Genomic DNA, 12,146 nt, shown 5'->3' on the forward strand with positions numbered 1-12,146 from the left:
ATAAGGAAAGGAGGCTACTGAGTCATATACATTTATTGTAACTGTCCTGGGGATTAGGCAACCTTGGATGGGGAACTCCTGTCCAGCAGGCAGAGGGAAGTACTAGCCCTTTCAGTTCTGATATCTTTGAGGCAACCAGCTTCAGAGCAAGGGAAGGGGCTCCTGCTTCCTGCCCATGTGTGGTACTGAGGGAAGTAGGAGCAATAGTCTTGGTGGGTGTTGCTTACATTGAAGCTTCATGTTCCTGCCCTCAACTGTGTCCTAAGAGCTAGCTTCTTCCTCCTTCCTGTCCAGCCAGACAGGTCTCTCAGGTGCTGAGATGCCTCCAGGGAAATAGAAATCACCAGTCCTTGCTCACCTGATCTAAGGCACATCCAGATATGTAACCCTCCTAGTCCTGCTTAATGCTTGATGGAGATAGAGATCAGCTGTTCCTCCCCTCACCAATGCACTGGGCCTCCTACTTCCTGATCCCTGCTGGCCGGCTGGCTGAGCCTCCCTTCGCTAGCAAAACGCAAGCCTCTGCCAAAGACTTCCAGTGTGGGGTAAGGGTAGGTCTGGTATGAGGTGGCGGCAGAGAGCAGGGCTGTCTGAGCGGGCAGAAAGCAAGGCACAGAGGGTAGCAAGGCGACAGGCACCCTCACAGGGTTCTACAGGAGGGTGACCCTTGTGGTACAGGTACCAGAAGGTCTGAAAAAGTCCTTCATTCCCCCGCATGCGGTACACTAGATTATGCCAGGCAGTTGGCAGAGCATCAGGAAGCCCATAGGTTTCTCGGGCCCGATAGAGGAGCTCCCAGCTGGGGGTGGCCCCTGGAGCATTGGCCAATGTCAAGTTCAGAATGTAGGTTTCGTGGTCCAGGACCACATGGGAACTCTCTGGGTAGTTGCCATCAATTAGGTAGACTCGATAACCTGCAAGGGAGGACAGGAAAGGCACTGATCAGGGGTCAATGGTACAACCCAGAGGGAGGAACATCCCACAAAGGTTGAGAGAGGTACAGATGGCTATACAGCCCACCGCCCACTGCTTACCCAGTCAGGTTTCCCTCTATCCCACTCACCAGGGTTAAGGTTCACATAGGTGGTAGCACTTGGGGCCAAGAAGGCCACAGCCAAGGGCCGGCTCAGGGTCTCTTCGTCGTAGAAAATCTCAAATTCATCCACATGGGTGTGACCAAAGAACTGAGCAGCTATGGTGTTTTCATACCTAGTAAAGGGAAAGACATTCATTGATTCATTCGAAGGAGAAAAGAGGACAGGGCATCCTGGTACTTCATAGGATTGTTGCTTTATAGCAACAAGACAATCTTAGGGATCAAAGCCTAACTTGTATATTTTTATAGAAGGGCAAGCTAATTCAAAGAAAGGTGAATCAACCTGCTGTGGGTCATGTAGGGAAGAAGTAGCAGAGCCGCACTTCAGACAGATCCCCTTTCCCAATCCAGTGCTCTTAATTCACAACTCTCTTCTCTATTATTGTAATAACTCATTTCTGTAAGTCTTTGGGTGAATGTGGAGAAAGTCGCTTGGCTTCTCAGCTTATCAGTTTCTTCATCTATGAAGTGAAGAGAAGAGGTATAGGTACCTATTATACCTCACAGGGTTGTTGGTGGAGTAGATAGGAAAAATTACCAAAAAGGTTTCATAAGCTTTGTTGCTGTTGTTCAGTTGTTTCAGTCCCATCCAATTTTCTATGACCCCATTTGGGATTTTCTTGGCAGAGATACTCCTTCTCCAGCTGATTTTATAGATGAGGAACTGAGGCAAACAGGGTAAAGTGACTTGCCCAGGGTCACAGTAAGTGTCTGAGGCCAGATTTGAACTCAGGAAGATGGGTCTTCCTGATTCCAGTTCCAACAATCTAGCCAGTGTGCCACCTATCTGCCCTTCTTGTAAGCTTAAGTGCTGTAAATTAGTCCTAACACTTTCTTCAGATCCCAAATCATGCTCTGTTTCTCTCCTTAGATCCAACCTTCCCCATATACTTGTAATTATATGGATCTGGGGAACTCCCTGTGTAGAAACTCCTTCCACCGATGTAGATCAGCACTTTATATGTAACTTACAGTCTTGGAGAGTGGTGTGGGTACACTGAAAGGTTTAGTGATTTGCCTTTGATCACTGATATGTGTCAGACGCAGAATTTGAACATCGGTCTTCTTGAACTGGGCCAAGTAGACCAGCCCTTTACCTACCACCCCACAATGCCTCCTCTCCTCTTACCTGCCCACAATTCGATAGTAATTCCAGCTCCAGCTCTTCAGACAGTGCCCAGGGGGAATGTGACCAATGATATGTACCTGAGGAGAAAGGAGTGGCATCGCATCAGCTGCAGGGAATTGGGGCTACCTGGCCCTCCAAAAGCAGAAAGCCCCCTCTGACTTGGGGTAAAGGAGACATGATGTGACATGTTGGGTATGGAGCTCCATCTTTATTCAGAGACTCGGAACTTTGGGACAGAAGTGGGATTATGTAATTTCTTCCCAACAGTTGACTACTGAAAGGCCAGAAGCCTTGAAAACACAGCATCTTCCAGTATAATGAGAATGATGAAACAAAAAAGACTGCACCTTCGCACGATGGGCCAGGAAGGTGGCCTGCCTTCCATCGCTCCCTGTGCTCACCTTTGCTCTCCCTGCTCCCAGAAGACCTCCCCTTCTCTTTTCTCCCAGCCCCATGTCCTCCTCACCTTGTCTCCTCGGTTCTCAGCAGCCTGCAGTTCTCCCACCAGCCACTGCAGCTGCCCTGCAGGGTCTGTGGAATTGATCAGCAGCCAGAAGTTTTCCCGTGCACAGAAGTTCATGTTGAGAGAGATTAGGCGGAGGCCTGGCTTTGGCGAGAGGGCATAGAACCCCCCAATCCTGAAACATTGGGGGAAGGGCTGGGTCAATTCAATGCAAACACCATCTATTGAAGGTTACCAAGTGAGCAGCAGTAGGCCTGCTTGTGGGGGATGCTAAAGCAGTACAAAGATAGGGTGGACCCTGCCCTTCCTGGGTTTACAGTTTTAGTAGAGAATACTCACTCAGCTGGGACAATCAGATAATGAGAAGTCAAACAAACCAACAAAACACCACCTAGGGTTAAAAGGGGCTAATGCCATAGGAGCATGGAGAAGGTTGGGATCAGTGTAAGCTGGAGCGCCTGGGAAAGGCTTCAGCAAGGCCTTGAAGGATGGGCAAGATTTGAATTGTTGCAGAGAACAAGGAGGGCATTATAGGCAGGGGACCTGGGTGAGTCAAGGTGAGGTGCCTGAAGTCAGACCATCTGTTTAGGGTAGGAGTGGGAGACAAGACATGTAAAAACAAACTGCAATTAGATTGAGAGGGCCTTGAAAGCCAGACTGAGCAGTTCAGACTTTATACTACTGTAGGTTATATGGAATGTTTATGAGCAGGGGAGTAATACTCTGAAAGTGGTACTTTTTGTCAGCTGTGTGACACACATAACTGTGTGAAGAGGGACTGAATAGAATCAGGAAGGTCAACTAGGAGGCTGTTATAATAGTCTACTCAAGAAGTGATGGAGGGGCAGCTTGGTGGCTCAGTGGCTAGAGCACTGGCCCTGGAGTTGGGGGACCTGAGTTCAAATCCAGCCTCAGACACATAACACTAGCTGTGTGACCCTAGGCAAGTCACTTAACCTAACCCTCCCCCCCCCCAAAAAAGAAGTGATCGAGGCCTGACTTAGGATGAGGATCTATCAAGTGACATTTTTTTGAAGTACCTACTATCTGTCAAGCACTGAATTAGGTGCTGGAGATGGGAACGAAACAATTCAAAGGAAGACAGGTTCAGCCTAGATGACCAGAGAGCAAAGTGGCTACAGTCCTCCTCACCTGCACCCTCATCCTATACAGCAGCCATTCTCAAACTTGGAGGTCTCAGGACCTCCTTAAAAATGATTGACCTTTTTGTTAATGTGGGTTATACCTATCAATATGGACTGCATTAGAACTTAAAACATTAGTGTGATTGTAAAAATAGCTTTGCCCCGGAGGAAAGGGTTGGTCCCCAGACCACTCTTTGAAAACTGCTTGGTATCCACAATGATACCAGGAATGTTTTCCCAAGCTACTATTTCTCATCATCTCTTCCCACTCAGTTCTCTCCCCTAGTTCACCTCTTGCCCACCCTTGTGTGCCTCTAGTTACCTGAGGGTGTGGAGGGCATCTCGAGGGAGCCAAGATTCCCAGGCTGTGGCCATAGCTTCATAAAGCCAGCTGGATGAGTGGTTCCCATGCACATAGGGGGGAGGGAAGCTGTTGACTGGGGCACTCTCATGATTGCCCACAGCTGGATAGACAGGCACAGGCCCCAGGTACTTCTTCACAAGTGTAGTGATGGTAGTCAGTGCTCGTAATTGGTCATGGCGGGTCTGACTCCAAACATCATGGGCAGGGATGTCTCCTGTCCAGTAGACCATGTCAAAGGGGCCGGCAGGGCCTACCCCTGCTAGGAGGCTCTCTAAGGTCCTCAGTGGCAGGTCACACTTGCTGTATTCACCCCAGTAGCCAGCACCAGGTCGGGAGGAAGGTGGCAAACCTGAGCCTTTTCGGCAACACAGGGGGTCAGGACAGGCAGGATCTGCACCCTCCATGTAGTCATGGTCCCAGTGTAGGTCCGTGAGAAAGAGCACACGGCTGATGGGGGCACTGGGTGCAGGGGGAGCAGGAGGATGGTATGGGGGTTTGGGCACGGCAGGCAAGGAGATATTCCAGGCTGAGAAGATATCCCAGTGTCCACAGGAAGAACCTAGAAGTAGCCCACAGGCTTCAGAGGGGCTCAGCACTGAATGTGTCCATATCTCCACCATATCATTCTCATAGAGTTTGATAATGGACTGGCACACATTGGGTGGTGCCAAGTTCAGCTGTTTACACACAGCAGTGGCCACCAACCCCACTCGGGCCACATTGGGTTCCAACTGCAATGAGAGGGATACAGGTCAGTGACAGACTGGAGATGCAAGATAGCTATCCTCAGATTTACATAATGGTACGCACCCAGGCATAGGTACCTGGCCTCATCTCAACCTAGGACCAGGAGACTACACGTGATAAAGGCAAATAAAGAGCTAATGACTAATTCTACCTTTACCCTGACTATAAAGATTTCTAGGACTGTATCCCAACTGAAGTCCACTTCATGCTTTAACCCTGGCATGCATCCTGTGGAAAATGCCCTCACTTTCTTAGTCTACCTGTTGTGGTCAGTGTGGTACCTCCTCCAAAGGGCAGAAGCCATAACTGAGCTGGTTGGTTACTTGGCTTAGGGTCACTCAAGCTTAATGGTGTGGAATAGAAACAACACCTTCACTCAACACTGCTAATTAACCTCCACCCCATCCCCATGGCCAATAGAAGCTTTGATTTCATATCTGCCAGTGAGTGAGGGGACACAGTGATCTGAATGTGCATATCTCTTATGTTTCCATCCACTATGAGGACTCTCCCTATCAGCATTGCTTTCCAAATTTTTCTCATTTGGGATTTCCCATTCTAAAAGGTGCCTTTCACTGAAGTATCTCTGGGCTTGCTCCTCTGTGCCCCTGCCTCATCTCATTGAGGTCTTGGAGTCAGGAAGACCTGAATTCAAAGCTGGCCTCAAACACTTACTAGATGTATGACTCTGGGCAAATTACTTAACCTCTGCCTCAGTTTCCTCATCTGTAAAATGTGAATAACAATAGCAACAATCTCCCAGGATGATCAAATGAGATAATATTTGTAAAACACTTAGCGCAGTGCCTGACACATAGTAAATGCTTAATTAATGTCTGTCCCCTTCTCCCCTCCTTTCTCTCTGTACCACTATACCACAGACCCTCACTGTACAAAGTTTCTACTTCAGTTCTTTAGGGAACCCTCTTATGGCCTCTAAGTCTTCCTAAATCCTTCTGTTTTCCCCTGTTATTAAGGAGACCTTACTCCACCCTTGGAGGACCCTTTTCGGAGCTCACCTTCAGCCCAATGTCGATGGCAGTGAACAGGGCTTTGCAGACGGAGCAGCTGATGTTCTGCAACCCAAATTCAACACCAAGCCCAGGGAGGATTTGCTGTAGCCATTGGGGGTCCCCTCTGCCAGGTTCTGGTCTGGCCTCAGTCAACCAGCAGAAAGCCAGGAAGCTACCCAGGGCCAATCCAATCCAAATGCTCCCCAGAGGTCTCCGACCTCGGGCCTGACCCCCTGGGGGATCCCACAAGGTCCAGCCACAAAAGCCCCAGTGTGTCTGCATTTCTTTATGTCCTAGGCAGGGTGGTGGCCAAGTTCCTGGCCCAGCTGGGCTCCCTGTGGCCCAGGTCCCTCCAGTTCAGCAGGCTGGCTTGCTTCTCTTCTTTCCTGAGTCTAGGTCCCTCAGATCCCCAGGGCTTTGTCCCAGGCTTAAATGTCCTCTTCTTGCTCTGTCTGCAGCCTCCTGGGCTTCTCAGCTGACAAGCCGGCCAGGCAACTCCACCCCTTCCTCCTCTTCCCCCAATGTCAGGTGACTGGGCTGGGCCAGCTCTTCGGGATCTGGTGGAGTTCCTGGGATCTCTGCCCCAGGGCTGCTAGGGGAGGAAAAGGGATCTAAGTCTTCTTTTCACCTACCGCATCTCATCCTCAACCTCCTTCCCCTTTCTTGGGACTCTGTCAAGAATGGGGAACTAAGACGGGGAATCACCTAAAGTAGAAAGGAGTGGCACTGTTTAGTTGAGGGTGGCATTGCAGAGGATTGTGGGAGTTGTAGTTCAGTAGCAACCTAAATTCTCACGTTCCTGAAATGGGTACAAGCCTTTGAGTTTTAATTAGTTTTTGCTGCTTTCACTGGCTGCTTTGAGAGTTCAGTCCTGCCAACCTGTTTTGTATGAGAAGGGAAAGTGTTTGATGGAAGAGTTCAGTCATCGCTCATGCCCATGCTGGGAAAGGAGCTAGAGAATGAACCCATTTCCAAAGCCCTCCTCTCCCCCACCCCCTCAGTGAACTTGAACCAAGTTCTGGAAGGAGATGCTGCAAGCAGACATAGTACTAAGATCGAGGAGGCTGGAAGGGTGATATTATCATCATCCTCCTCCCTGATGATCAGGGACAAGAGTGCCTCTGAGCAAGGTTGGCTCCCTCTGGAGAATTTCCTCACTGTCAGTAGTTATACCATTCTTCCAGTTTTGATCTGTCAAGGTCATTTTTAACTCAGAGTGTCAAGAATTGAAATGGAACTCTTGTTGTTCAGTTTTTTCTGATTCTTCATGACCCCATTTGGGTTTTCTTGGGAAAGATATTGGAGAAGTTTGCCATCTCCTTCTCTACATCATTTTACAGATGAGGAAATTGAGGAAAACAGGTTATTTGCCCAGGGTGTTTGAGGTCAGGATTCAAACTCAGGTCTTCCTGACTTCAGGCCCAGCATTCAATCTACTGTGCCACCTAGCTACCCCAAAATGGAGTTCAGAGACCATATAATCCAATCTAAAGATGAAGAAATAAAAGACCAGACAGGTGGTCACTTACCAAGGTCATGAAGCTAGAACCAGAATCTAACAATCTTGGTTCCCATTCCAATACTTTCTCCAAACTATACCATGTAGTCTAGATTTAACTATCCACGCCTCCCACCCCATTTGATATATCACACAGCTTTCCTAATCATCCCATTTCCTTGATCACCACCCTAGTTCAGTTTCACAACATCTCAGGCCAAGACTAATGTCTCCTAACTGGTCTCCCTGACTCAGGCCTCCCTCTTCCTCTAATCTACCTACGTAGCAATGTCAACTAATCTTTCTAAATTACCAATTTTCTTCTTTGAAATGTCAGTACTTCCCAGTGATATCTGCTCTCGATGAGTGGCTGGTAATCATGTCAGGGTTCAGGAAAATTTTTAAGCAGAACACAGGAAATTAAAACTGATTCATATAGCAAAAAAAAAAATACACTGCATGTGATAAATATTTTGAATAAATACGTAGAAGGTGTATCAGGAAGGGTCTTATCTTGGGATGCTGAGATTATAGGATAAGACATTTCTTTGTTTGAACTTTAAAGACTTCTCTTTAGGAAAGATTGGTTCCATTCCCTTTAGCAGCACATTGTGTCTGAGGTCTGTTGACTGAAGTTCACTTGATGACTGAGTACCCTAGGCCTCAGTACTTGGTGACTGCCACCATTTAGTCACCATTCAGGGAAGATAATTGATTGAATCCTGTGGGAATGATTTGGTTGGATCTGGACGGCTGTAGAGGCTGTCTCTTAAGAACTGAAGTATACATCAGTGCCTTTTTAATATTTTAAAGGAGGAAACATTGTGAACATTGACTTTTTTTTCCTAGGATCCTTAAAAGGGTGTGCTGGTTAGCTCTTAAATTTTTCAATGTGAGTATTTATACTTTGGAAATGAGCAAATGCTAGAAATCAAGCCTTGACTTATTGTTTTATTAATTGCCTAAGCTTAAGAAAATGGAGGAAAAATTATAATAATATAGATTAAACTGAAAAATTGTGTTTTTGGAGGGCTGGTTATTAAAATTTTACCAGTACATTTCTTATAAATCATTCTAAGTTTAAGCGTCAGTGCTTGCTCTTTCCTCTGAGCTCCTGTCACTGGTTGACTCTGCTCCTTCTTTAGAGTTGAGCCTTATTCCTCATCTTTCTTTGAGTGATGAAAGGTCCCTTCTCTCTCCATCTTGGTTACTTGTGTTTCAAAGGTGTCTTAGGCAACCACATAAATGTAACAGTATGTTCTGTATAGAGCTTTATATATAAGTAGCTGTTTCTGTTGGGAAAGTAGGGGCAGCTAGGGGGCCCAGTGGATAGAGTGCCAGGCCTGAGTCAGGAAAATTTATCTTCCTGAGTTCAAATCTGGCCTCAGAAACTTACTAGCTGGGTGACCCTAGGCAACCCACTTAACCCTGTTTGCCTCAGCTTTTTCATCTGTAAAATGAGCTGGAGAAGGAAATGGCAAACCATTTCAGTATCTTTGCCGAGAAAACCCCAAATGGGATCAGAAAGAGATGCACACCACTGAAACAAAACAAACAACAAAACCCGAAAAGTGAACAAAAGCTGTTCCTGAAAGCAACGGAGGAAGGACTGAGGGAGGAGAAGGGAGCAGGAATCAGTGCGAGAGGAATAAAAGCTAAAACCTTTTGGGGTCAAGGGAGATTAGGAACCTCACGTGGGCTTCTGCAGACATTGTGAAGATAAAGGCCAAGACCTGATTCTATCGCCCCAAGGCAGAACTTTGCCAGGGAGCTGGAGCAGGGCCAGTGCATCTGGATGCAGAAGTAAACAATTTTCAAAGATAGTTAAGTAGATAGGTAGATATAGACAGACAGACTGATAACAGAGTATTTACTAAGTACTTACTATGTTCCCTGCACTGTGCAGGACATAAATATAAGCAAGCAAGGCTGGGCACTCTTAAAGTTTACACTCCAATGGAGGAAGACAGCTCATAAAGAGATGCTGAATGTGGGAGTAGGGAAGTTCAGTAAAGAGTAGGCACGATGTGGGATCAGAGGACTTCCGTTCAAACCCTGCTACTGCCGCTTTTGGGGCTTTGGGCAAGATACTCAATCTCTTGGCATCTTTCTAGGAATGGACTCGATGGTCTTTAAGTTCCATTTCAGCTCTAATTTGCTGATCCTATATTCCTTCAGGAGAGGAGATGGCTCCTAAAGCCTCTGCACACTTCTCCTTATATTTTGTGTAGACCTCTCTTTTGTACTCATTATGTTGTTTCCACATCATAGTTATTTGTGTACATGCTCCCCACTATATGCTAAGCTCCTAGGGTAGAAGGCCTGTGTTGTTTTTACTGTTGTATCCCAGTACTGAGCACATAGTAGGCACTTAAGAGATGTTTGTTGAATGATGGAACAAATTTCTCTTCACCCCCCATTGCCAAACCAAAATTGGGGGATACCCCCTCCATAATCTCCCGCTCCCCAATTTGCAGGTTGCCTTTCTCTGACTTCTTTTCCTATACTTTCCATGACCCTGGTTTGTGTCATTTGTGTAGACCTGCCGTTCCCTAAGGACAACACTTTCAGCCAAGATTGGGGAATGGGAAATAGAGGTAGAGTCTGGGAGAGACAAAGTTAGGGATTTGAGAGAAGGGCAGGAAGTCCACAGTAGCTTCGGAACACTGTACTGGGGAAAGCCCCAGAGAGTGACCCTGAGGGGATCTGACACTAGGAGCATACCGGCTGCCTAGAATCAGAATCCTGCCTTGAAGCCAGGACAATCTGGCTAGTCACCTCTGGGAGGAAGGTGCTATGTTGTATCAAGGAACCTAAGCCAATATAGATACTTTGTAATTTATAATGTTGCCTATCTCCAAAAGCTTACTCTAAATGTAGCAAGAGGAAATAGAAACAAAAGAGAGACAAATATCAAAGAGATAAAGAAGACTTTTGTTACAGTATCCCTCCCACTCTGGCCCCAAGAATTTCTGGCTGATCAGGTAGAATAGGAGTCAGAGCTAACTTCAGGGGGCCCACCACAAAACCAACTTACCATTACTTTTGGTAACTAGTGAAATGGAAAAATTAATTAGACTCATACTTCTCAATGCTAGCAATCAAATTTATTAATCAAATGCATGTAAACATTAGTTTATGTTATCTATTAGACAATGCAAATGTCAATCTCACTAGGAACTCACCACCAACCTGATTACCTAGAATTTCTCAATAAGCATGTCTCTTACTGATACTCAAGGACAAGTCTCCCTCTCCACCCAGCTGGAAGCCATGTGTCACCCTCCAAGGTGGTTGCCCAGCATGTCAACAAAGTTAGTCAATCAGCTCTGCCCTCGAGTGAACATGCAGGATCATTGTGTAGCAAGGGATGTTGTATAATGTGTGTGCATGTGTGTCTGACAGGTAAGACTAGATATCTCTAGTGTCTTCTCCCCTACCCTTCTTCAAGGGAGACTTTAATTCCTGCTGGGAGGGGAAGCTGGAGGCTGGGGACAGAAGCTGACTATTCTCCTCTCCTCTGAGCGAGGAGATACCAGGTAAGAATGATAGTTTCTGGTTCTTTAAATATTATTAATCTCACAGATGTAATTTTGAGGTTCAAACTAAACTTCTGATCACTATTTCTTAGTGGGGGGGAGAGGAGCCTTATGCTTTATATCCAAGGCTTGACTCTATTCCCATCAAATGCCAGTTCCAAAATGACCCTACCTGGCAAGTAGCCAAGAAACCCATTTATCCAAGTTGATAGCAGAACAGAAATAAGAAAAAGCATATATATGAGAACACATACCAGACAATACAGAGTGAAGGAATTCTCCCATCGGGAACAAGATATCTCAGCTCAACCAAAAGAGAGAGTCCCAGATCTTACTCATAGAGGAAAAATTTCCTGAAGTCTCTAATGTAGCAAGGTGTGAATGGGGACATGATTGAAGTTCTACATGTTGACTTCTTCCTAGAATCATTCTCTCCCCAAAGTAATCTGAAGAGAGATTGGAATGTCCATCTTCTCTTTCAAAGTTGGAATCTCCTGCTCTTGCCAACTCTACCCTACCCCTCACACAGGCAAAGGGCCCTTATTTCCACCAGTGAAGAAAGAACCCCACACCAATGGGCTTTGGGATTTGGGCTTCAATTGAGACTCAAATGGAACATATAGGAATGCAGGAGCCAAACCTAGTTACAACCTGAGATCAGCCTGAAGGCTGTGGATAGGGATTCTAGTTATAGGTGTTAGCTGGTTATACCCAAATTCTGATTGGTGGTTGGCAATCTAGGTTCTCCCCCCCGCAACAAATTAATTTGATTGGCTCCTGACAACATTAAATAATGATGAGGTTGTTTACCAAATTTTCCCTTTGGTGGTCTGTCCTATCTAGGGGTCTCATGCTTTTATTTACGAGTTGTTTATGAACATGCACATTGTTTACCAACCTACAATGCTTATCTTAATATTGAAAAACAAGTTATGAACAACAAACATCAGAACTCTTCATCACAAAATGGAGTCAGTTGTGTCAAGACAACAAACTTATAACTCACTATTTGACAAAAACTGCTGGGAAAACTGGAAAAGAGTATGGCAGAAACCAGGCATAGACCAAAATCTTACACAATATACCAAAATTAAGTCAAAATGGGTTCATGATTTAGATGTAAAGGCTGATACTATAAACAAACTGGGAGAG

At 46.0% G+C, this 12,146-nt stretch overlaps 1 protein-coding gene across 1 annotated transcript; it reads right to left on the reverse strand.

The window, feature by feature from the left end:
- Positions 1 to 15: 15 nt before the first annotated feature.
- Positions 16 to 6,627, reverse strand: SMPD1 (sphingomyelin phosphodiesterase 1). Its single transcript, XM_027864772.1, has 6 exons — positions 5,964 to 6,627; positions 4,156 to 4,928; positions 2,692 to 2,863; positions 2,226 to 2,302; positions 1,064 to 1,209; positions 16 to 914 (listed from the first exon to the last, which is right to left on the reverse strand). The coding sequence occupies exons 1-6, from the start codon at positions 6,237 to 6,239 to the stop codon at positions 505 to 507; spliced, it is 1,854 nt and encodes a 617-aa protein (XP_027720573.1). The 5' UTR covers positions 6,240 to 6,627; the 3' UTR covers positions 16 to 504.
- Between the last annotated feature and the right edge of the window lie 5,519 nt (positions 6,628 to 12,146).

Source organism: Vombatus ursinus, unplaced genomic scaffold (genome assembly GCF_900497805.2).
Source record: "Vombatus ursinus unplaced genomic scaffold, bare-nosed wombat genome assembly UNPS02014775.1, whole genome shotgun sequence".
NCBI classification, from domain to species: Eukaryota; Metazoa; Chordata; class Mammalia; order Diprotodontia; family Vombatidae; genus Vombatus; species Vombatus ursinus.